Genomic DNA, 26551 nt, shown 5'->3' on the forward strand with positions numbered 1-26551 from the left:
ACACCTCTAGTATATTATATCTATGTGTTGATGTAAGTACAGTATGCTAACGTTAGCTAGCTTGCCAACAGTTAGTTAACGTCACCTTTACGTTATGGCTAGCTTGTTGTGTAGTTGCTAGCTAGCTAGCTGATGTGAGTAACAAGAAGTTGATGATTCTATATTTGAAGCTTTCGTGACTGTAAGTGTAATGCGAGCGTAAATGGAAAGGCCGGATGTGACGATCCGAGAGGGAGGAGTCAGGATCACATGGGAGAGAGGTTAAAGGAGGGAGCCCGGAAGAGATCAGGGCGAGTCGATGGAGTAAAGAGGCGGGACCACGTTGGGTTGCCGCCGCGCCATCAGCCACGTGGCTGATGGGGCTTGGGACACCGTCAGCCAGGTGCACGGGGCTAGCGGAGTGGCTAGCGGAGCGTGCGGGGTGCACGGGGCTAGCGGAGTGGCTAGCGGAGCGTGCAGAGTGCACGGGCTAGCGGAGTGGCTTGCGGAGCGTGCGGGGTGCACGGGGCTAGCGGAGTGGCTAGCGGAGCGTGCGGTGTGCACGGGGCTAGCGGAGTGGCTAGAGGAGCGTGCGGGGTGCACGGGGCTAGCAGAGGGGCTAGCAGGGGTGCGTGGCACACGAGAGGAGACGCTAGTCCGAGGAGGAGGCCAGCCGGGTGCGGAGGAGAAGAATCTAAATAAAGGACCAACGGAGAGCGACATCTTGTGAAGGAGTCCTTTATTACATTGGAGTCAGAAGTGGACTTTTTCAAGGCTAAATAACATCGAGGAAGATGGCCGAGAACTTGAAAAAGCGTAACCCACTTGTTACGTCTTCCAACGACGAAGAAACGGCCGCCGGTGCACGTCCTCCAGCGACCACGTGGCGGTCCAACTTGCATCGCTGCAGGCCGTTCTGCTGGATTTTGTCACCCTGGTGGCGCCGGCGACGATGCCGGATTGGCCACGCGGCGGGCCTGCAAGCGGTGAGCCTTCAAGTGGGGATGAGCCGTCCGCCATTGGGGCCTGGCCCACGCTTCCCGCCCTCTCCGACACGCGGCAGGACGCCGCCATCTTGGGTGTGGTCGGTGACGAACGGCGAGAAGCCGCCATCTTGTCGCCGCCGCGGCGGGAAGCCGCCGCCATCTTCAACATCGCGGCGGAGAGGCGGCCGTGCGTTGCCATCTGGGAGGCGCCGCGTGGTGTGCGGCCTGCTGCTGAGCCGCTGTTTTGCGGGGAGGAGCCGCAAGGAGAGGACGCCAATGCTGCTGCTGCCGAGGCGGGAGCACTCCCATCCTGGCTCGTGTGCGAGACACCGGAGCAGGCGCGGGAGGACGCCGCGCTCACCATTCAAGTTCTGTGAGGCGTCTCAAGTCACCACCCTGCCGCCCTCTGCTCGATGCAGCCCCGGGCGAGTCGTGACGATATGCACCCGGCCTTAACACACACCTCACCCATCTAGCGTGTGCGGGGGGGGCGATTGTTGTCATGTCTCGAGCATGCGGAGCGCGGTTCGGACTGTGTAGGTGTGTGTGTGTTGTGGATGGACGCGCTATCTGCTTGTTTGCTCGGTGTCAATTAGTGTGTGTGTTGCGGCATGGAGATGTTATCTTGATGGCGAAGTTAATTATTAATTTGGTTGCGTCGTGTATCCCGCGCTGTACCATCCCGTAGGTTGCTGTGTGCGACGTGTTTATTTTGATTAAAAAAAATGTGTTGTTTGCTGCAAGGTGCAACTCTGCTTGCGATTGTGCATAATGTACGTTGTAATCGCGATATGCTGACTGCATGTACTGTATAGACTGTTTTCTGTACGGATATGGAGTGCGGTGCATTGTTTGACCATTGGGTTCGGGATTGTTATTAGTTGTGCGTACCTGTTCGGAAATTGGTAAATTCGGGGGGGACCCAAAAATGTTGGTTGTATGGATGTTCATGTACGCGAGATTGCGTGTGTGTTCAAAGCAAATTGCGAGTGTTGAGAGATGGGGCCATAAATTGTCGCCAAGTGGCGTCGCTCTTTCTGTTGATTGCATGCGGCCAGGGGTTGCATTGCGAGTTGGTGTGTGTGAGCAAAGTGTCTTGGTCAAATATGGGTAAAAATTCCCCTGATACGACTGCTGTGCGCAGCGAGCTGCGGCTGTGTGTCCTATCGTTGGGGGTTGTTAAAACGTGACGGGGGATGTGTGTTGTGACCCCCAGCAAAGGGCAGCTGGGGTGCGCGCATGGGGAAAACTGGCGACGTGATCGCACATTGGGGCCGCCATTTTGAGCGCGCGTGGGAAATCGCGAGGATGCGCTTGGCGCAGGGGGCCGCCATTTTGAGCGTACAGGAGAAGCCTTGGTAGGGCGCTTTGCGCGGGCCGCCACCATTTTGAGTATACACGTCGAGCCGTGGGGATGTGGTTATAGATGTCATCCCTTGACTCTCGTGTTGCGCTCTAACTTGTGTGCGTGCATTGCGTGTTGTGCGCAATGCTGGCGTGTTGGCGCCCATCGGGGTAACAGGAGCATAATGGGCCCGTGTCTGACTAAGGGGGGGCGTGTCATTGCACCAGCATTTGGGACAGAGATGCTGGCTGGGTTCTATTCTGGGGCAAATATTTCACCAGTATACACCTGCCATTGTTGGGTGGGTGATGCTCGAGTTGTGGTCACACCGGCCTATGGCCGATGGCTGACCTGACAGCCCGGAGGCGAGACACTCCGTGGTTTGTCTCAAACTAATGGCCGTGTGCTCATATGGCTTGGGGAGTCGTGGTTCAGTTGTGCGGTGGCAGACTGAACCTGGTGTGCTGGGGGCTCACGGGATTCAGGAGTAGAGGTTCCGTTACGTGGCAGCGAACGGGGAGACCTGGCTACCATGGGGCGGGGATTCCCCTTGCGGGTCCTCCAGCGGGTAGGGCCGCGGACTTGTTCCGCTCTGGGTTAGGACGTTATTGAATGTATAAGGGAACATTGCCCCGTGGAGGGGGGGGTCGATGGGGTCTGGCCTTGCCAAGGGATGAACCTTCCCTTGTCTGTAAAGCGCCAGACTATAAGATGCTGGGGTGGGTCCATTGGTGATGGGATAATATGGGGTGGAGCGTGGCTGAGTTTTTGCGATGTGCCATTGTCTCGTCCCGGAAATTGCACTGGCCGAGTGTATGGCCAGTGGACGTTGCTGTGGTTGGACGACCACAGTGAGGGTGAGGGCGAGTTAAATGTTACCGCTGGGGAGCGTGGCTCTCTCCACGAGAGGGTGTGTTGCTGGGGGCTTTGTTGAGAATGACAGTGGATAGATGCTGTGTACGTGAGATGTCTGTGCTGGTCTTCAAGGGAGGACTGCTGATGGGCAAGGGCAGGAATTTTTTTGTTGTCACGTGTAAATAATATTTTTTTAGTTAAAATGTAAATACTGGGGCAATTGGGTAATTATTGGGGTGGCTGTCGTGTACGACATGCGGATGTGCGTTCGTTGTGCTGTGCCTCAGGGGGTTGGATTCTCCTTCTCGTCACAGATCTTCGGCACCTGCCACACTGGGTGTTACCAGTTGTGCTAACCGGATGTGGACTTGAAGGGGGAGTGGAGAGCCTGTTCATCACTCCTGCTGTACCAGTTGCTCTCTGAAGTTGGACTTGAGCCAGGCGGATGGACCAGAAACACGGACACACTCTAAAACACCGTATTCCTGGTTTAGGCGAGTCGGCCGTTCTTGCGTGTCGGTTGCCGTTGTTGTGCATTGTTTCCATTCTTAATTCTTGTTGCTTGTTGCGCGGAGGACGGGCCGGTGTTCTGTGCCGGATCCTGATCCCTCCTCTTTCGTTACTTGTGTTGTTGTTATAATCTCCGTTGCGTCTGGGGTGAATCCTGATGGTCTGGTTGTCGCTCGCATTATTTTATCCTATTGCTGCCGGGACGGCTGGATTTTTCATCAGGGGGGGGGGGGGGGGGTCATGTAATGCGAGCGTAAATGGGAAGGCCGGATGTGATGATCCGGAAGGGAGAAGTCAGGGTCACATGGGAGAGAGGTTATAGAGGGGAGCCCAGAAGAGATCAGGGCCAGTCGATGGAGTGAAGAGGCGGGACCACGTTGGGTGGCCGCTGCGCCATCAGCCACGTGGCTGATGGGGCTTGGCACACCGTCAGCTAGCGGTGTGTGGAGCGAGAGAAGAGTGTGCGGGGCACACGGGGCTAGTGGGGTGGCTAGCGGAGTGTGCGGGGCACACAGGGCTAGCGGGGTGGCTAGCAGAGTGTGCGGGGCACATGGGGCTAGCGAAGAGGCTAGCAGAGTGTGCGGGGCACACGGGGCTAGCGGAGTGGCTAGCAGAGTGTGTGGGGCACTCGGGGCTAGCGGAGTGGCTAGCAGGGCATGCGTGGCACGCGAGAAGAGACGCTGGTCCCTTGTCAGGACCAGCGGGGTGAAGGACGAGTGGAGGAGCTGAGGAGGAAGCGAGTGCACGGGGCGCGTGAGAGACGACGCTGGTCTGAGGAGGAGACCAGCGGGGTGCGGAGAAGAACCCAAATAAAGGACGAACGGAGACCTACATCGCCTTTATTACAAAATGAACTCACATATAGACTCATATCGATAGATGAAGCTATATAAAGACTAATTGAGATACAGATATACTCATGGAGACACGTAAACTCATAAATATGTAGTGACTGGGAATGTCACTGTGTGGTTCCGGGCCTGCAAGGCCACAGCAGATGTTATGTTGTCATTATGATTAGCCCGGTTACTAGGCTTAGTACCAGCCCTAGCGGCGCTTGGGTGAGCTTTGGTTAGCATGGGGACACCATGTACAGTGTGCGGTGTGGGCTCCCGGTGAGGGAGCGAGAGAGAGTGTCAGCCAGCAGGGTTACGTTGGGGCATGATACGCTGGTTGACCTGCCGCTGGGCAGTCACGTGGTATAGAAGAGCTCTATGGAGCCTTCGGGAAAAAGCTCGAGAGACCGAGAAGGTGGGCTGGATGAGAGGCGGAGCCAGCCCCAACCCGGCCCGATATAACGGGGGCCGTGAGGGGCCCGGGGTTCTTGTCTGTTGGTGAGAGAAGATCCACGTCGGGTTGAAGAAACCTCTAGCCACACGGTCCTGGACCCAGCTTGTGGTCCGGACTGGGATAGTGGGACCGTGTCTAGTTCTGCCATAGAGTGGTTAGATGGGCATTCAACACCCGAGTGTAGGTTACATTATGTTGTGTTGGTGTTAATGTAAATAAAAGGTGTTGCTCCCAAGATAACATCTGCGACTCAGTTGGACTGACTACAAATACATAACGCCTCATAGAGATACAGATCATCGATTATCTGGTGGCGTAGCGGGAAAAATGGATGCTGGATTTCCAAAAATGCTGGATAATCACTAATTATTACGTAGAAATAGAGAAAAATAAATATCCTACTCTAAAAAGTTACCTTTTTACTGTACCAAAATTACCACTCAATCTCGAAGATTCTGAATGGAGTGATATACGTACTACACGCTCTTGTTTCAATTATTTGTTTTGGACAATTGCCAGACTGATGCAGCCTTTATATTGGTGCTCCAGTGAAATTCGAATAACTTTTTGATGGTTGGCACTGTATGTTTTAAGTTTTTATTTGTTATATTGCATGAAAAAATTATATGCGTTCAGTATTGTCATTGTTTAAGTTAACACGTAGGCTTTCGCGACCAATATCATCCATAATTGAGTTTTTTTTGGGTTTGATCGCGTAAATATATAAATGTATCGTTAAAACGCGCCACCACCCGACAGCCATCTAGTAAGGGTGGTGGCGGGTTTTAAGTACACATTTATATATTTACGCGATTAAAACCCAAAAAACCTCTATTATGGATTGTTTAAGTTGTTGTATGTAGTTTATAATGTACTGTATATAATATTTGATACTGAAATCGGGCATAGCTACTTTTTTTTGTCAGGCACACTGTGCCGATCGCTGGACTGGTTACAGCCTTTGGAGCTGTTTTGCCGGTTTCGCCGGATCGGCCTGGGACCGCAGGATAATATTGTAAGCCGTATATAATTGTCCGCCGGATAATCGATAATCTACTATACATATAAATACAGAGTGACTCATAGAGATACATAAAGACTGGATAAAAAGTGGGCGTGGTTTTTCCCAATCCTGGTCGGCTGGCTCAACAACGTAATTAATGAATAATATGTTTGGGATAAAGTGTTGTCCCTTGCACGCGTGAGTTTTCTCTGTGTTTTTTGGTTTTTCTCCCACGTGTAAACACTCACTCATTGCCCAATAACACCTACATACATAGAGGACCACAGAGCTTGGGGGGGAATTTAGTGCCACTCATCACCTGGCAGCTACCATACCACTCACATGTGGCGACTTGCACTTCCAAGTTATTCCCTCTCTCTCTCTCTCTTTGAGAGTGGGTAAATATTGTGTACGGTCCAAGTTGAAATTATTATAACTTATCGATATTCATTAAAATCACCATTGTAGTTGTCATCAAAGTTATAATCTGCATCATCGTCATCATCAGTGTTTAACGAAGCACTTGGCCATCGAAAAAGGGGGGGGAAACAAAAAGTGTAGTCTTTCTTCGTGGTCTACATCTCTATTCGGTGACATCTCCAAACAGTAGTACATTCGCCACTTGCTGCAGATGTCCGCAGTTCGAATCTGGCAGGATGGCCTGGTTAATACTCTGGGTGTATTAACCTGGGTGTATTAACCATTAAATATGTGTCCTCTGCTTCATTATGGAAGTAAAAAAAACATTTAAATCATGTTTGTGTGCTGGTGTCATAGTCAATTTGACAAATTTGAGAAATTACACCACAAATTGCTCAAATGGGATAACACATAGCAAACATTGGACCTCCTGATAGAATCAATGCCCACTTGCACGCTGGTGCTGAGTCACTGTGTGCTACACAGGGACAGCTGCCACTCGGTGTTCTCTTAGAATGTTTGAGATTAGATGTAATATAGGTCGCTACCTACACCACTACATCTACCCCTATCACTCCTCCTCCCACTGCCCCTATCACTACCCCAACCCCTATCCATAGAAATAATATTAGTTCAAGAATAGGATCTTGTTTGCCACGTGCTACCTCCGCCCATATGAGGTATGCTAATTATTGTTTTACTTAAACATTTTAAGGTATTTTTTCTAGAGTTTGAATGTGCGTTAATAAACCAAGCTCAATGTAAAATGACGAGTGAAATTGTACTTACTCATTGATTCAGATGTAGTTGAAGTTGTCAAGGCTGAAAGAGAATCAAATAAACAATAATTGGGTCATTGGGATTAGTAAAGTCTGGTTTCTTGAGCAGCAGGTTTAAATGGTCTGGTTATGAACATAATTCGTTTCTGAGACCTGTTCGTAAGTAGAACGGCTCGTAAATCGGATCACAATAATACATTGTATTTAAATTCCCATATGGTGGTGTTTATGAAATGTGTTACAGTTCAACATAAAGGAAAGCATTGTTAAACTCATACTCGAACAATTGCATGTAACACTGTAAAACATGTTTTATAGTAAATGCAATTTAAAATAAACATTAATTGAAAAAAATATTTTATCTCAGTTCCTGATGCTCGCTGGTAGTCGGAAGGGGGGGGGGCAACGAGTTGCCTCAATTATGCACATGCACACACCAATTCCCGCTATTTGTTAAGTGACGGTGATGTCACCACGGCACCTGTGCCAGGCCAGGTGCACTTTGAGGCCACGTGAAGTGTGTTGTATATATATGCCTTTTTCCAAAAATGTATATTAAGAATGATTCTGCCTATTGTTTTTATAAGTTTGACCTGGATGTAGAGCTGGGGCAAGGAAGTAGCCATAAAATGTAATAAAAAAAACCGGTGCAAGGAGTGGGGGGATAGTGAGATTCAGGGGAAATCTCTACCAGGCTTCAAAGGCCTCCATAAAACACGGACAAACAGCAGGGGCCACGGATCTCCTCGGACGGACGGCGAGAGCAACAGGGACGGGGAACATTGCAACTGGTGATAGTTATTTTTTCAACAGTAAAAAGTCGAAGCTTAGCTATTTCGTCAAACTCAGGATATCAAAATATAACTTCAATAAGCACGGATCCCTGGTGATACAGACGGAGATCAAAGGTTAATAAAACCCTCGGAATACCTGTGGTAACTATGGTATAACACAAATCTTGGTGAGGCATGAGCCAAATAATAATTATCTTTGGTTCTTTTGGTAAAGTCACGTAGAAATAAATTCAATAAAATAAATAACAATCATGAAGTTTTAGACCTAGGGTCATTCAGAAGAAATACAATGCGAAACAGGTCAATCACACACGACCAAGATGATATGTATTCCATAGGATCAGAGCCTCACCAACCGCCTTTGTCTTCCAGCAGTAAATCGTGATGCAGGGGGGCGCCTCCCCTTTATTAATATATAAAATTCCACGCTGTAAACATTGCTCAAAACACTACTCAAAACACTACTCAAAACGTACTTTGAGTCACTTGCAGAGTCAAAACTGCGGAAAGTGGTACGGTACCAAGCTATAAGAGGTAAAATAATGATAAATATATAAGTGTAGCCTATACTGTACATAAAACAGACTATGTGGAGTTTGTAATCACATTGAGCTGAATTCAACACATTTCTATTATTTATTTATTGTATTTTACTCAGTTTTGTTCGAATAAAATCAACCATCAATAACTGAGTAGAATTTAATTGTATTTTATCAGGAAAGTCAAACATTTTACTAATCGGGAGGTTTTTTAATTTAATTACGTTACACTTCCGCCCCAACTCAAGGCATTTTTTCGCACCACGTGGATATCAATCATCTTCCACAGACACGTTTCAGGGACTGCCATTCTCCCAAAGGTAAGACATGTTTAATTATTTTAGCGAACAACTTTTTTTACAAAGTTGTGGTAGCAGTTGAACATTGTTATACATTACTGCAAGTTACCAGCATGCCAATTTAACTGGCTGTAACGTATATCAGAATTAACTAGCACAACGTTAGGCCTTTCGAAGTCAGTCTGATTCGACTAAAAGCATGACACTATAATTTTTGTTCTGCACACAAAAAAGTAACGTGCGTGATTAAAACTAGACTATATTCATTCTGATCACAGCGCGTACCGAACCGAAAGTCCTGTACCTGCCGTTACACCTCTAGTATATTATATCTATGTGTTGATGTAAGTACAGTATGCTAACGTTAGCTAGCTTGCCAACAGTTAGTTAACGTCACCTTTACGTTATGGCTAGCTTGTTGTGTAGTTGCTAGCTAGCTAGCTGATGTGAGTAACAAGAAGTTGATGATTCTATATTTGAAGCTTTCGTGACTGTAAGTGTAATGCGAGCGTAAATGGAAAGGCCGGATGTGACGATCCGAGAGGGAGGAGTCAGGATCACATGGGAGAGAGGTTAAAGGAGGGAGCCCGGAAGAGATCAGGGCGAGTCGATGGAGTAAAGAGGCGGGACCACGTTGGGTTGCCGCCGCGCCATCAGCCACGTGGCTGATGGGGCTTGGGACACCGTCAGCCAGGTGCACGGGGCTAGCGGAGTGGCTAGCGGAGCGTGCGGGGTGCACGGGGCTAGCGGAGTGGCTAGCGGAGCGTGCAGAGTGCACGGGCTAGCGGAGTGGCTTGCGGAGCGTGCGGGGTGCACGGGGCTAGCGGAGTGGCTAGCGGAGCGTGCGGTGTGCACGGGGCTAGCGGAGTGGCTAGAGGAGCGTGCGGGGTGCACGGGGCTAGCAGAGGGGCTAGCAGGGGGTGCGTGGCACACGAGAGGAGACGCTAGTCCGAGGAGGAGGCCAGCCGGGTGCGGAGGAGAAGAATCTAAATAAAGGACCAACGGAGAGCGACATCTTGTGAAGGAGTCCTTTATTACATTGGAGTCAGAAGTGGACTTTTTCAAGGCTAAATAACATCGAGGAAGATGGCCGAGAACTTGAAAAAGCGTAACCCACTTGTTACGTCTTCCAACGACGAAGAAACGGCCGCCGGTGCACGTCCTCCAGCGACCACGTGGCGGTCCAACTTGCATCGCTGCAGGCCGTTCTGCTGGATTTTGTCACCCTGGTGGCGCCGGCGACGATGCCGGATTGGCCACGCGGCGGGCCTGCAAGCGGTGAGCCTTCAAGTGGGGATGAGCCGTCCGCCATTGGGGCCTGGCCCACGCTTCCCGCCCTCTCCGACACGCGGCAGGACGCCGCCATCTTGGGTGTGGTCGGTGACGAACGGCGAGAAGCCGCCATCTTGTCGCCGCCGCGGCGGGAAGCCGCCGCCATCTTCAACATCGCGGCGGAGAGGCGGCCGTGCGTTGCCATCTGGGAGGCGCCGCGTGGTGTGCGGCCTGCTGCTGAGCCGCTGTTTTGCGGGGAGGAGCCGCAAGGAGAGGACGCCAATGCTGCTGCTGCCGAGGCGGGAGCACTCCCGTCCTGGCTCGTGTGCGAGACACCGGAGCAGGCGCGGGAGGACGCCGCGCTCACCATTCAAGTTCTGTGAGGCGTCTCAAGTCACCACCCTGCCGCCCTCTGCTCGATGCAGCCCCGGGCGAGTCGTGACGATATGCACCCGGCCTTAACACACACCTCACCCATCTAGCGTGTGCGGGGGGGGCGATTGTTGTCATGTCTCGAGCATGCGGAGCGCGGTTCGGACTGTGTAGGTGTGTGTGTGTTGTGGATGGACGCGCTATCTGCTTGTTTGCTCGGTGTCAATTAGTGTGTGTGTTGCGGCATGGAGATGTTATCTTGATGGCGAAGTTAATTATTAATTTGGTTGCGTCGTGTATCCCGCGCTGTACCATCCCGTAGGTTGCTGTGTGCGACGTGTTTATTTTGATTAAAAAAAATGTGTTGTTTGCTGCAAGGTGCAACTCTGCTTGCGATTGTGCATAATGTACGTTGTAATCGCGATATGCTGACTGCATGTACTGTATAGACTGTTTTCTGTACGGATATGGAGTGCGGTGCATTGTTTGACCATTGGGTTCGGGATTGTTATTAGTTGTGCGTACCTGTTCGGAAATTGGTAAATTCGGGGGGGACCCAAAAATGTTGGTTGTATGGATGTTCATGTACGCGAGATTGCGTGTGTGTTCAAAGCAAATTGCGAGTATTGAGAGATGGGGCCATAAATTGTCGCCAAGTGGCGTCGCTCTTTCTGTTGATTGCATGCGGCCAGGGGTTGCATTGCGAGTTGGTGTGTGTGAGCAAAGTGTCTTGGTCAAATATGGGTAAAAATTCCCCTGATACGACTGCTGTGCGCAGCGAGCTGCGGCTGTGTGTCCTATCGTTGGGGGTTGTTAAAACGTGACGGGGGATATGTGTTGTGACCCCCAGCAAAGGGCAGCTGGGGTGCGCGCACGGGGAAAACTGGCGACGTGATCGCACATTGGGGCCGCCATTTTGAGCGCGCGTGGGAAATCGCGAGGATGCGCTTGGCGCAGGGGGCCGCCATTTTGAGCGCACAGGAGAAGCCTTGGTAGGGCGCTTTGCGCGGGCCGCCACCATTTTGAGTATACACGTCGAGCCGTGGGGATGTGGTTATAGATGTCATCCCTTGACTCTCGTGTTGCGCTCTAACTTGTGTGCGTGCATTGCGTGTTGTGCGCAATGCTGGCGTGTTGGCGCCCATCGGGGTAACAGGAGCATAATGGGCCCGTGTCTGACTAAGGGGGGGCGTGTCATTGCACCAGCATTTGGGACAGAGATGCTGGCTGGGTTCTATTCTGGGGCAAATATTTCACCAGTATACACCTGCCATTGTTGGGTGGGTGATGCTCGAGTTGTGGTCACACCGGCCTATGGCCGATGGCTGACCTGACAGCCCGGAGGCGAGACACTCCGTGGTTTGTCTCAAACTAATGGCCGTGTGCTCATATGGCTTGGGGAGTCGTGGTTCAGTTGTGCGGTGGCAGACTGAACCTGGTGTGCTGGGGGCTCACGGGATTCAGGAGTAGAGGTTCCGTTACGTGGCAGCGAACGGGGAGACCTGGCTACCATGGGGCGGGGATTCCCCTTGCGGGTCCTCCAGCGGGTAGGGCCGCGGACTTGTTCCGCTCTGGGTTAGGACGTTATTGAATGTATAAGGGAACATTGCCCCGTGGAGGGGGGGGGTCGATGGGGTCTGGCCTTGCCAAGGGATGAACCTTCCCTTGTCTGTAAAGCGCCAGACTATAAGATGCTGGGGTGGGTCCATTGGTGATGGGATAATATGGGGTGGAGCGTGGCTGAGTTTTTGCGATGTGCCATTGTCTCGTCCCGGAAATTGCACTGGCCGAGTGTATGGCCAGTGGACGTTGCTGTGGTTGGACGACCACAGTGAGGGTGAGGGCGAGTTAAATGTTACCGCTGGGGAGCGTGGCTCTCTCCACGAGAGGGTGTGTTGCTGGGGGCTTTGTTGAGAATGACAGTGGATAGATGCTGTGTACGTGAGATGTCTGTGCTGGTCTTCAAGGGAGGACTGCTGATGGGCAAGGGCAGGAATTTTTTTGTTGTCACGTGTAAATAATATTTTTTTAGTTAAAATGTAAATACTGGGGCAATTGGGTAATTATTGGGGTGGCTGTCGTGTACGACATGCGGATGTGCGTTCGTTGTGCTGTGCCTCAGGGGGTTGGATTCTCCTTCTCGTCACAGATCTTCGGCACCTGCCACACTGGGTGTTACCAGTTGTGCTAACCGGATGTGGACTTGAAGGGGGAGTGGAGAGCCTGTTCATCACTCCTGCTGTACCAGTTGCTCTCTGAAGTTGGACTTGAGCCAGGCGGAAGGACCAGAAACACGGACACACTCTAAAACACCGTATTCCTGGTTTAGGCGAGTCGGCCGTTCTTGCGTGTCGGTTGCCGTTGTTGTGCATTGTTTCCATTCTTAATTCTTGTTGCTTGTTGCGCGGAGGACGGGCCGGTGTTCTGTGCCGGATCCTGATCCCTCCTCTTTCGTTACTTGTGTTGTTGTTATAATCTCCGTTGCGTCTGGGGTGAATCCTGATGGTCTGGTTGTCGCTCGCATTATTTTATCCTATTGCTGCCGGGACGGCTGGATTTTTCATCAGGGGGGGGGGGGTCATGTAATGCGAGCGTAAATGGGAAGGCCGGATGTGACGATCCGGAAGGGAGAAGTCAGGGTCACATGGGAGAGAGGTTATAGATGGGAGCCCAGAAGAGATCAGGGCCAGTCGATGGAGTGAAGAGGCGGGACCACGTTGGGTGGCCGCTGCGCCATCAGCCACGTGGCTGATGGGGCTTGACACACCGTCAGCTAGCGATGTGTGGAGCGAGAGAAGAGTGTGCGGGGCACACAGGGCTAGTGGGGTGGCTAGCGGAGTGTGCGGGGCACACAGGGCTAGCGGGGTGGCTAGCAGAGTGTGCGGGGCACATGGGACTAGCGAAGAGGCTAGCAGAGTGTGCGGGGCACACGGGGCTAGCGGAGTGGCTAGCAGAATGTGCGGGGCACTCGGGGCTAGCGGAGTGGCTAGCAGGGCATGCGTGGCACGCGAGAAGAGACGCTGGTCCCTTGTCAGGACCAGCGGGGTGAAGGACGAGTGGAGGAGCTGAGGAGGAAGCGAGTGCACGGGGCGCGTGAGAGACGACGCTGGTCTGAGGAGGAGACCAGCGGGGTGCGGAGAAGAACCCAAATAAAGGACGAACGGAGACCTACATCGCCTTTATTACAAAGTGAACTCACATATAGACTCATATCGATAGATGAAGCTATATAAAGACTAATTGAGATACAGATATACTCATGGAGACACAAAAACTCATAAATATGTAGTGACTGGGAATGTCACTGTGTGGTTCCGGGCCTGCAAGGCCACAGCAGATGTTATGTTGTCATTATGATTAGCCCGGTTACTAGGCTTAGTACCAGCCCTAGCGGCGCTTGGGTGAGCTTTGGTTAGCATGGGGACACCATGTACAGTGTGCGGTGTGGGCTCCCGGTGAGGGAGCGAGAGAGAGTGTCAGCCAGCAGGGTTACGTTGGGGCATGATACGCTGGTTGACCTGCCGCTGGGCAGTCACGTGGTATAGAAGAGCTCTATGGAGCCTTCGGGAAAAAGCTCGAGAGACCGAGAAGGTGGGCTGGATGAGAGGCGGAGCCAGCCCCAACCCGGCCCGATATAACGGGGGCCGTGAGGGGCCCGGGGTTCTTGTCTGTTGGTGAGAGAAGATCCACGTCGGGTTGAAGAAACCTCTAGCCACACGGTCCTGGACCCAGCTTGTGGTCCGGACTGGGATAGTGGGACCGTGTCTAGTTCTGCCATAGAGTGGTTAGATGGGCATTCAACACCCGAGTGTAGGTTACATTATGTTGTGTTGGTGTTAATGTAAATAAAAGGTGTTGCTCCCAAGATAACATCTGCGACTCAGTTGGACTGACTACAAATACATAACGCCTCATAGAGATACAGATCATCGATTATCTGGTGGCGTAGCGGGAAAAATGGATGCTGGATTTCCAAAAATGCTGGATAATCACTAATTATTACGTAGAAATAGAGAAAAATAAATATCCTACTCTAAAAAGTTACCTTTTTACTGTACCAAAATTACCACTCAATCTCGAAGATTCTGAATGGAGTGATATACGTACTACACGCTCTTGTTTCAATTATTTGTTTTGGACAATTGCCAGACTGATGCAGCCTTTATATTGGTGCTCCAGTGAAATTCGAATAACTTTTTGATGGTTGGCACTGTATGTTTTAAGTTTTTATTTGTTATATTGCATGAAAAAATTATATGCGTTCAGTATTGTCATTGTTTAAGTTAACACGTAGGCTTTCGCGACCAATATCATCCATAATTGAGTTTTTTTTGGGTTTGATCGCGTAAATATATAAATGTATCGTTAAAACGCGCCACCACCCGACAGCCATCTAGTAAGGGTGGTGGCGGGTTTTAAGTACACATTTATATATTTACGCGATTAAAACCCAAAAAACCTCTATTATGGATTGTTTAAGTTGTTGTATGTAGTTTATAATGTACTGTATATAATATTTGATACTGAAATCGGGCATAGCTACTTTTTTTTGTCAGGCACACTGTGCCGATCGCTGGACTGGTTACAGCCTTTGGAGCTGTTTTGCCGGTTTCGCCGGATCGGCCTGGGACCGCAGGATAATATTGTAAGCCGTATATAATTGTCCGCCGGATAATCGATAATCTACTATACATATAAATACAGAGTGACTCATAGAGATACATAAAGACTGGATAAAAAGTGGGCGTGGTTTTTCCCAATCCTGGTCGGCTGGCTCAACAACGTAATTAATGAATAATATGTTTGGGATAAAGTGTTGTCCCTTGCACGCGTGAGTTTTCTCTGTGTTTTTTGGTTTTTCTCCCACGTGTAAACACTCACTCATTGCCCAATAACACCTACATACATAGAGGACCACAGAGCTTGGGGGGGAATTTAGTGCCACTCATCACCTGGCAGCTACCATACCACTCACATGTGGCGACTTGCACTTCCAAGTTATTCCCTCTCTCTCTCTCTCTTTGAGAGTGGGTAAATATTGTGTACGGTCCAAGTTGAAATTATTATAACTTATCGATATTCATTAAAATCACCACTGTAGTTGTCATAAAAGTTATAATCTGCATCATAGTCATCATCAGTGTAAATAAAACATTTAAATCATGTTTGTGTGCTGGTGTCAGTCAATTTGACAAATTTGAGAAATGACACCACAAATTGCTCGACTGGGATAACACATAGCAAACATTGGACCTCCTGATAGAATGAATGTCCACTTGCACGCTGGTGCTGAGTCACTGTGTGCTTACACAGGGACAGCTGCTACTCGGTGTTCTCTTAGAATGTTTGAGATTAGATGTAATATAGGTCGCTACCTACACCACTACATCTACCCCTATCACTCCTCCTCCCACTGCCTCTATCACTACCCCAACCCCTATCCATAGAAATAATATTAGTTCAAGAATAGGATCTTGTTTGCCACGTGCTACCTCCGCCCGTATGAGGTATGATAATTATTGTTTTACTTAAACATTTTAAAGTATTATTTTCTAGAGTTTGAATGTGCGTTGATAAACCAACCTCAATGTAAAATGACGAGTGAAATTGTACTTACTCATTGATTCAGATGTAGTTGAAGTTGTCAAGGCTGAAAGAGAATCAAATAAACAATAATTGGGTCATTGGGATTAGTAAAGTCTGGTTTCTTGAGCAGCAGGTTTAAATGGTCTGGTTATGAACATAATTCGTTTCTGAGACCTGTTCGTAAGTAGAACGGTTCGTAAATCGGATCACAATAATACATTGTATTTAAATTCCCATATGGTGGTGTTTATGAAATGTGTTCCAGTTCAACAAAAAGGAAAGCATCATTAAACTCATACTTGAACATTTGCATGTAACACTGTAAAAAATGTTTTATAGTAAATGCAATTTAAAATAAACATTAATTGAAAAAAATATTTTATCTCAGTTCCTGATGCTAGCTGGTAGTCGGAAGGGGGGGGGCATCGAGTTGCCTCAATTATGCACATGCACACACCAATTCCCGCTATTCGCTAAGTGACGGTGATGTCACCACGCACCTGTGTCAGGCCAAGTGCCCTTTGAGGCCACGTGAAGTGTGTTGTATATATATGCCTTTTTCCAAAAATGTATATTAAGAATGATTCTGCCTACTGTTTTTATAAGTTTGATCTAGATGTAGAGCTGGGGAAAGGAAGTAGCCATAAAATGTATTTTTTTTAAACCCAGTGCAAGGAGCGGGGGGATAATGTGATTCAGGGGAAATTTCTACCGGGCTTCAACGGCCGCCATAAAACACGGACAAACATTAGGGGCCACGGATCACCTCGGACGGACGGCGAGAGCAACAGGGGCGGGAAACATTGCAACTGGTGATATTTATTTTTTCAACAGTAAAAAGTCGATGCTTAGCTATTTCGTCAAACTCAGTGTAATTAAGGTCGTTGTGGCGACTTCTGGAATCCGGTCTTTTATTCACTTTTCATTACAGCTCTCCTTCACGTGGTACGTTTCTACCAATCCTGGTTAGCCTCTATGGAATCTTCGAGACTCCATCATAGGCTCCCGGGACCACGCCCCTGACTCATCTCCCCATTGGCTGTGGCCAAAGCCAGCAGAACCAATCTTCTACTTACAGCTGTCACCTTTCATTACATCAGGACCACGCCCCTAGGCTTCCCCCCATTGGCTATGGACCAGGACCGGCAGAGCCAATCATCGTGACGAGTTGTGATACGTCAGTGAGCCGGATATATCCTCACATTACATCAGGGTATCAAAATATTACTTGAATAAGAAGCACGGATCCCTGGTAATACAGACGGGGATCAAAGGTTAATAAAAACCTCGGAATACCTGTGGTAACTATGGTATAACACAAATCTTGGTGAGGCATGAGCCAAATAATAATTCTCTTTGGTTCTTTTGGCAAAGACACGTAGAAAGATATTCAATAAAATAAATAACAATCATGAAGTTTTAGACCGAGGGTCATTCAGAAGACATAGAATGCGAAACAGGTCAATCACACACGACCAAGATGATATGTATTCTATAGGATCAGAGCCTCACCAACCACCTTTGTCTTCCAGCAGTAAATCGTGATGCAGGGGGGCGCCTCCCCTTTAATATATAAAATACCACGCTGTAAACATTGCTCAAAACACTACTCAAAACGTACTTTGAGTCACTTTCAGAGTCAAAACTGCGGAAAGTGGTACGGTACCAAGCTATAAGAGGTAAAATAATAATAAATATATAAGAGTAGCCTATACTGTACATAAAACAGACTATGTGGAGTTTGGAATCACATTGAGCTGAATTCAACACATTTCTATTATTTATTTATTGTATTTTACTCAGTTTTGTTCGAATAAAATCAACCATCAATAACTGAGTAGAATTTATTTGTATTTTATCAGGAAAGTCAAACATTTTACTAATCGGGAGGTTTTTTAATTTAATTACATTACACTTCCGCCCCAACTCAAGGCATTTTTTCGCACCACGTGGATATCAATCATCTTCCACAGACACGTTTCAGGGACTGCCATTCTCCCAAAGGTAAGACATGTTTCATTATTTTAGCGAACAATTTTTTTACAAAAGTTCTGGTAGCAGTTGAACATTGTTATACGTTACTGCAAGTTACCAGCATGCCAATTTAACTGGCTGTAGCGTATATCAGAATTAACTAGCACAACGTTAGGCCTTTCGAAGTCAGTCTGATTCGACTAAAAGCATGACACTATAATTTTTGTTCTGCACACAAAAAAGTAACGTGCGTGATTAAAACTAGACTATATTCATTCTGATCACAGCGCATACCGAACCGAAAGTCCTGTACCTGCCGTTACACCTCTAGTATATTATATCTATGTGTTGATGTAAGTACAGTATGCTAACGTTAGCTAGCTTGCCACCAGTTAGTTAACGTCACCTTTACGTTGTGGCTAGCTTGTTGTGTAGTTGCTAGCTAGCTAGCTGATGTGAGTGACAAGAAGTTGATGTGCAAAATTTGAGCATTATAATTTGAATATTAATAATAATAAGGAATTATCTTGTAAATGTGCTCCTATTGTCCTCATGTGATTAGAGACCTGGTGGCCTTGCATCTGATACATGGACCTTTTTCTGCCTCAGGTTTTTGCTTATGGAATGGAAGTGTAAGATCTGCAAATCTTTGTCTGCCACAAAGGGAAATCTACTAAAGCATTACAGACTACAACACGAAACATTTGGTCGTGGGCAATCCCAGCCATGCCTATGACAGTTGCCCTTGCACACATTTGTCCAGATACCATTCAGCTGAAGAAATTATACGGTGAGGAAACATTTCTGCTTTTAAGTGTTTAGTTTGCAATGCTTGTTGATCTATAGAGAAGGACTACTTTCAGCATATTAGAAATCATCTGAAGAGCCACGAAACTGTATTTTGTGTATTTGAAGGATGCAACTTTCAGACAAATATAAAAATACATTTCTAAAACACAAAAGCAGAAGACACAAATCATATTCTTTGAGTGATTTTAAGAAAGACGTGTAACAGAGTCGCCATAATTAGACTGTTGACCATTCTGATTTACCAGAGGCCAGTGATGGTGAGGGCACTAGTTTAGATTGTGATCAGGAAAGTGCATCATACTTGGTTCTTCAAAGAATTGGCTTACTTCTGCTGAAGCTAGAAACCATCTATAATGCCTCAGTGAAGTGCATTGATGCCTTGGTTGAAGACCTTCAGTTAATTTCATCTTCAGCATCAGTTGCAGTTGTTAAAAACATACTAGATTCAACATTGAAGGTGAATAAATGCATTGTTGACCAGGCCATCCAAACTGAGTTGTCAGAGCATGTGGTCCACTTGGTTCGGCTTTTAAGAGAAGAAAGTATTTTAAGGTGCATTTCCAGTGTGTTGATAGCGTTGAATATATTATTGATACTGAAAAGAACAATACCTTTCAATATGTGCCTATTCTCCAGACTTTGCAGGAAGTCTTGAAGAATAAAGACATTGCAAAAATAATGTTATCCAGAAAATCAAATAGTACTGGATATATTAAGTAAATTTTTGATGGAAAATCCTTCAAACAAAATTACTTTTATGCTGGGGAAGAAACAAGACTGTCTATAATCCTTTACGTTGACGACTTTCAGGTGTGTAACCCACTAGGAACTTCGAGAAAAAAACACAAAATAACAGCTGTTTATTGGGTTTTGGCAAATTTGCCAACCGAGTTTCAATCTGCATTAACGTCAATACACCTAGCTTTACTTTGCAAAGTTGTTGATGTCAAACAGTTTGAATACAAAGCAGTTTTGGAACCACTCTTGAAGGATCTTGTCATTCTAGAACAGGAAGGGATTTTAATTTCCAGTGTTGAAAAAAACATTAAAGGGACTGTATATCGTGTTGTAGCTGACAATCTCGGTGCACATTCGATCAGTGGACTAGTTGAAAGTTTCACGGGGCTGTACATCTGTAGATTTTGACTTGGACATTCTTCAGAGTACCAGACACACGAAGTGCGGACCGGAGTGTTTCCACCTCGGACAAAGAAGGGACATAGTTTGCATGTGCAAACTGTGAGAGAAAATCCAAATGTTACGCATTGCTTTGGCATAAGGCGATCGTGTCCATTGACTGATCAATTAAATAACTTTCATTTTGAGTCTGGGTACCCACCAGATGTACTACATGACCTTTTGGAAGGCATAGTCCCAAGGGAACTAGCATTGTGTTTTCAGATTTTCACCAAGAAAAAGTACTTCAGTTTGACTGTGCTTAACGAGTTAATCACACGTTTACCATATAACGGCTCGAAAAAGCCAACAGCCCTCAAGCAATCCCTCAAAACTACATTCATCGCCGAACTATAGGTGGAAATGCCCATGAAAATAGGGCTCTAATACGGGTGTTGCCACTCATTGTTGGTTCACGGGTACCTGAGGGTGATTCTACCTGGCAGGTTCTTCTGACTTTAAAGACATAATTGAATTGGTGGCTGCCCCTGTTCACACAGTTGAAATATTGCATTCCTTGACTTGAACATATCTGAACATCGTGATAGATTCTTATAAGTTGTTCCTGAAGAGAGACTGACACCCAAACACCATTTTTTGGAACACTACCCTGCATTGATTGAATATAATGGGCCTCTGGTTTGTGTATGGACAATGCGGTTTGAAGCTAAATACAGTTTATTTAATCAAATTGTGAGGCACACTAACAATTTCAGAAATGTGTTGTTGACCCTTTCTACAAGACATCAGATGTGGATGGCATACCACTTGCATACAGATGTTGGAAAACAGGCATTGTGTGTCACAACAATCTCTGTAGTGCCTTTAGATGTGCTGCATTCAGACATCCAGGAAGCTTTAAGAGAAACATCACTGCTTCTGTCTACTGTGCAGTTAGCTAACACTGTCACCTATTATGGAACAAGATACACTGTGGGAATGATCTTGTCCTATGGCTCTACTGGTGGACTACCCGACTTTGCTGAGATTATTCAGATGGCTATTTTGCATAACTGCGTACATTTCATTGTAAAGTTACTTGCTGCCTGATATGAAGAGCATTTAAGATCTTTTCAACTGGAGGAACATTGCTCTTTTGGAGCAGCAGACACTTGGTGATGTGTACCCCTTGGCTGCGTACAATTTGGGAGGAAAACGCTTGGTTACACTCAAACGTCACATCTGTTGTTAATTTTAGGTAATTTAAATGAATTTTGTTAACCTTTACATCTTACAATGTCTGTATTGTTGCCGTTTATCTGGAAATATAACAGTGGTGTCCTTTTTTCATGACTAGCTATTTCAATGGAAAACCGATGTATTGCAGGTCTAGTGGTGATACGCGCTGGCAGAAGGGATCGTGAGGCAGCGCGGGGTGATTGGTTACATCGAGTGGGTGCTCATGTAGTGGTGATACGCGCTGCCAAGAGGGATCGTGAGGCAGCGTGTGGTGATTGGTTACATCAAGTGGGTGCTCACATCGCGGTCCGCATAGGCTCCGCCCCCTCGGGAGCGGAGGGTTATGTAAGGCGGTGCGTGCTGGCACTCGGGGAGTTGGTAACCAGAGAAGACGGAAGACGGAGGAAGAGATAGGCCCTGGGACCCCTAGCCCCGCTGCCCTTGTAAGGGCCGGGGTTCTGAGAGGCTCAGAGGCGAGGCCTTGGGATTCACGGTCCGACGCCCTTGTAAGGGCTCGGGCTGTGTAGCCCAGTGGTCGAGACCCGTAGTCTGACAAGAGGGGTCTGATAGCTCCCCGTAGGGAGAGTGTAGCCGGAGAGCCTGAGTCAGGGCAGAGCTAGGCACGCGTACCCTACGGGGGAGACTGAGTACGGCCCGAGCCGACTGCGCATAGGAGTCTGATAGCTCCCCGTGGGGAAAGCGTAGCCAGAGAGCCTGAGTCGAGGCAGAGTTAGGTGCGCGTACCCCACGGGGAAGACGGAGTACGTGGCCGAGTCAGGCACGTGAGAGATAGGTGTTATCTCGGTTGGGACTGTTACGTGTGCAACCGTTGTGAATAAAAGAGTGCTGCCCCGTCAACTCGTCTCCCGCCATTATTGAAGATATTACAACTGGCGTCAGAAGTGAACCTGTCTTCAAGTCATGGATACAAGGAAGACTCATCGGACTCACGAGCGTGACCGGGAGGACGACCACGACGATTCGGGACAGCGAGCTTCGGGTGGTGAGGAGGAGGAGATGCCGACGCCGCAGGACCCTTCATGGGCGCCCGACGATCCGCTAGGGTCCGACACTGGACTCCGCAACGCACATTCTCGTCTGGCGGAACTGCTGCTTGCTGCGGCGTCCATCCTGGCGGAGATCACTGCGTCAGGAGGAGGGAGGACGTCGACGGACGTCGAGAGGGGTCGCGTGGGTGATTCCCGCCAAAATGTGGTTCGTGCCAAGGACTTTGAAAATGGCGCCATTTTTACGGAGCGCTCGTCTTTTGGCGGGAACCGCGAGCCACACGTGACCGGGGACCTCCACTCTCTGCTGCTCACGTCATCAGCGGGCACTGGGGGCGGCCATAAACCGCCCGTGATAGCGGCCGCCATTTCCCATGCCGATGGCGTGGAGCGGGAAAATCTTCAGTCGGAGGACGACATGCTTTTTCAGCAGCGACTTCCCGCGCTGACGGCCTTCAAAGCCGAAGGGGGTGACTGGGGCGCCTTCCAGCGGAGATTCCTCGCCCATCAGGAAATGTCGGGGTGGTCCGACGCTACGGCCCTACAGGCACTGCCTGCAATGCTGGACGACAACGCGCTCGCGGCCTTCGGGTCCGCCCCGAGGTCGGCCCGCTCCACGCTCAAAGCCGCGCTGGGCCTCATGGCCAAGGTGTACGGTCCACCCTCCGCCTGCCGCCACCAATTCTACGGGCGACGGAAGGGGGACATGGAGACAGCGCTCGCATACCGCACGGCGCTGCTGGCTCTCGCGGACGCCGCCTTCCCTCGCATGGACGAGGAGGGGCAGGATGCCATGGTATTGGAACAGCTGCTGACGCTGGCTCAGGACCTGGGGGTCCCCATCAACACGGCTGACGAGGTGGACGTTTGTTCGTTGCGAGTTGCAACGAGCATCCAGGCGCACGAGGTCCTAAAACGAAAACAGCCGATCGTCTGCGCTTCTGCTGCGGTCCCGGCTTCTGCCCCGGTGGACACCGAACCTCAAGTCAGCCACCCACGGGAGGAGGCTTTCGCTGCGGCGCGACCGGGGGATTGGAGGTCGGGGGGTAGTTCGCCTCTGCGATCGGCCCGCAAGCTGGAGCAACCGAGACCTGCGACGTCCCTCGTCACGTGCTACAACTGCGGCCTTCGCGGCCACGTGGCGTCCGGGTGCCGCGCTCCACGTCAGCGTGCTGCGGGACCTCGACTGGACGACAACCAAGGCCCCAAGTCGTCCCAACTACCCCCGGCAAGTCGCGGCACTACACATGCTCGGTCCGCATAAACGTCACACGTAGGCCGCCGTTTCGCGGCTGAGGAGGTGCACATGGGGGCCGGGGGTTCGGTTCGGAAAGGGGGGTTCGTAGGGGGGCCGGGAGAAATTGAATGGTCCGAGTTGGGCCACAGGATGGTGGCCGCGTCGGCTGGGGCGTCTGTGGTTACGGGGTTTATTGACGGTATCGAAGTCCGGGTGCTGGTGGACACGGGCGCGTCAGCAACTATCATATCTGACCTTATTTACAACATTCTCCCCGTCCAATGTCGGCCTCTGCTCCCGGTGGACGTGCCATGTTACGCTGCGAATGGGGGCTCGTTGGGCATTGTCGGCCAGATTCGGGCGAGCATTTGCATAGGGGATATTAAATTATCGGGACCTGTTTTGGTCTCTTCTTCCCTAGCGGTTCCATGTCTGTTGGGTACAGATTTTTTGGCTAAGATGCCCATTAAAATTCTGGTGGACCAAGGGTGTATCGAGCTGCCATCGGGTCGCCGTATTTCATTTTTGTCTAACCCTACTAAATTGCGGACAGCTTGTGCGACGGTCCAAGCGCTGGCGACCCATACGGTGCACGTACCCCCGGGTTCACAGATGTTGGTGCCCCTCCGGTTGCGGAAGCCATTGGGTGGGGAGACTGCGGGGCAGGGCGTGCTTTTGGGTCCGTCGAACAGAGCTGTGGGGGGTTTGGACTTGGCGGTGGCTCAGACGTTGGTACGGGGTGACGGGGACCCGTTTGTCATGGTTTTGAACGCGGGTTCGCGGCCGGCCGTTATTCCGCAGGGCACTGTGCTGGCTCACGCGGCACCGCTCCCTGCGGAAGAGCGGCTTATTGCGCACGTTGATCCTGTCCCAGCGCAAAAACTTCAATCGGGGGATGACCTGCAGTGGTTAGATTCGCTGTGTGCGGGCTCCAGTCATTTGTCGAGTGTGCAGTTGGGTGCACTGCGCGCTCTGCTCATCGAATTCTCAGATGTGTTCAGCAGGCACAAATATGATATTGGGTGCACGGACCTGTTACACCACCACATTGAAACGGGTGACGCGGCACCGGTTCGGCAGAATCCGTTCCGGTTGAGTCCTACTGAGAAGGAACACGTTCAATCGGCCGTCAATGACATGTTAACCGCCGACATCATTTCGCCCTCATCCAGTCCGTGGGGAGCACCCATCGTTCTGGTTAAAAAACAAGACGGGTCCTTGCGGTTTTGCATTGATTTCCGTCGCCTTAATAAGATCTTCGTGGCTGATGCGTATCCGCTCCCCAGAATGGACGAGTCTCTGGATGCGCTAGCTGGGGCGCGGTATTTTTAGACGCTAGACTTACTGTCGGGATTTTGGCAATTGCCACTCGATGATGAGTCTAAACCTAAGACCGCATTCCGGACTCCTGTGGGCCTGTTCCAGTTTAATCGGTTGCCCATGGGACTCCATTCTGCTCCCGCGACGTTTCAGCGCCTTATGGAATTGGTTCTGTCAGGCCTGCAATGGGATACCTGCCTAATTTACCTTGACGACGTCATTGTTTTTAGTAGGACTTTCGAGGAACACCTCCAACGATTAAGGGGGGTGTTTCTGAGGATGCGGTCGGCTCAGTTAAAGTTGAAACCGGCAAAATGCCACCTGCTGCGGGAGTCCGTACGGTACTTAGGCCACATTGTCGACTCTTCGGGGATCTCTACCGATCCCGCGAAGACGAGCTGCGTTAGTTCATGGCCGAAGCCCACGTCGGTTACCGAGGTCCGCAGCTTCATTGGGTTTGCTTCCTACTACCGTCGATTCGTTGAGCATTTTACCACCATTGCCAAACCCTTACATGCTCTGACGGCCAAAGGGGTGAAATTTCGCTGGAGGCCAGTGGAGGAGGCCGCGTTCTGCTCCCTTCGGGACGCCTTGGTGGGTGCCCCGCCCTTGTTTTACCCTGATTTTGCGAGACCCTTCCTGCTGGATATGGATGCCAGTAACACAGGCATTGGGGGGGTGCTCTCACAGGTGGTCGGGGGAGTCGAACGGGTGGTCGCCTATGGTAGCAGGGTTTTATCGCCAGCCGAACAGCGTTACTGTGTGACCCGTCGCGAGTTGCTGGCTATTGTTTTTTTTGTACAGCAATTTAGACCATATCTCTACGGCCGTCATTTTACGGTCCGTACTGACCATGCAGCACTTCAGTACGCATTGTGGGTCGCCCAACCCTCCGGCCAATTGTCGCGGTGGTTGGAGGTCCTCCAGGACTATCAATTTACGACCACTTACCGTAAGGGGTTGCGCCACACCAACGCTGATGCCCTGTCGCGATTGTCGCCTCGTCCCGAATGTGCATGTTTTCTGGGGTCGGCGCGCTGTAAACCACATGTCGTTGTCCCCGAGGGTGAGTTGGTCGCGGCTGCGAATGCACTGCTGGTCGATGTCCCCGCTACTCTCACGGGCGGAGACTCGCTCCTCTCACTGTCTCTCGTTGAGTGGGGCCGACTCCAGATGGCCGACAGCTCCCTACTAACGTTGCGTCGTCGGGTGGGGGGTCCCGAGGAGGGTCAGAAGGGAGCCGGCTCCTGGTTGCTTGTGCAGGGCCTGCTCATGAGGTGGGAAAGTATGTCCCGGCGGCACGCACTCGTCGTGCCCTCCTCTATGCGGGGAAAACTTGTTCTGGCCGCACACGAACGCCTCTTGCATCTGGGGGTAAACAAAACGCTCGCTCTGCTCCAGCGAGACTATTATTGGCCGGGGATGGGGAGCGATGTAGTCAATATACTGAAGGGGTGTGTGGGCTGCGCTAAACGGAAACCACCGCCCATCGCACATAATCTGCCGCTACAGTCCATTCAGGTCTCGCGCACGAACGAGCTCGTTGCGCTAGATATTTTGGGGCCTTTTCCGGTGACGCCTAGGGGTAACAAGTACCTGCTGGTTGGGGTGGAATACTTCACTCGATGGCCTATGGCGTGGCCACTTGCCAACCAGTCGGCGGCGGCCGTGGCGGACGCCTTTGTCCAGGGCTACGTCTTGGACAAGGGTGCTCCCGAACGCTTGCTGACCGACCAGGGGAAGAATTTTTCGAGCAAATTGCTGCATGAGGTGTGCGACCTGTTGGGTACTAAGAAGGTGCGTACCTCCCCGTACCACC

General features: G+C 49.8%; 1 protein-coding gene across 5 annotated transcripts in view; it reads right to left on the reverse strand.

Moving 5' to 3' along the window:
* LOC133359879 (deleted in malignant brain tumors 1 protein-like) overlaps positions 1-26551 on the reverse strand; it is a 144005-nt gene that overhangs the window by 93780 nt on the left and 23674 nt on the right. For 2 of the 5 annotated variants that reach the window (XM_061578438.1, XM_061578436.1), the window contains exons 3-4: positions 16061-16093; positions 7178-7210 (exon numbers count right to left, since the gene is read on the reverse strand). In XM_061578438.1, coding sequence (XP_061434422.1) covers positions 7178-7210; positions 16061-16093 — 66 coding nt within the window. The remainder of the gene's footprint in view (positions 1-7177; positions 7211-16060; positions 16094-26551) is intronic. The other 3 variants (XM_061578441.1, XM_061578439.1, XM_061578440.1) reach the window with 2 other exon arrangements.

The sequence above is a fragment of the Lethenteron reissneri genome, chromosome 66 (genome assembly GCF_015708825.2).
Source record: "Lethenteron reissneri isolate LAM-NWPU_2019-01 chromosome 66, ASM1570882v1, whole genome shotgun sequence".
Classification (NCBI taxonomy): Eukaryota; Metazoa; Chordata; class Hyperoartia; order Petromyzontiformes; family Petromyzontidae; genus Lethenteron; species Lethenteron reissneri.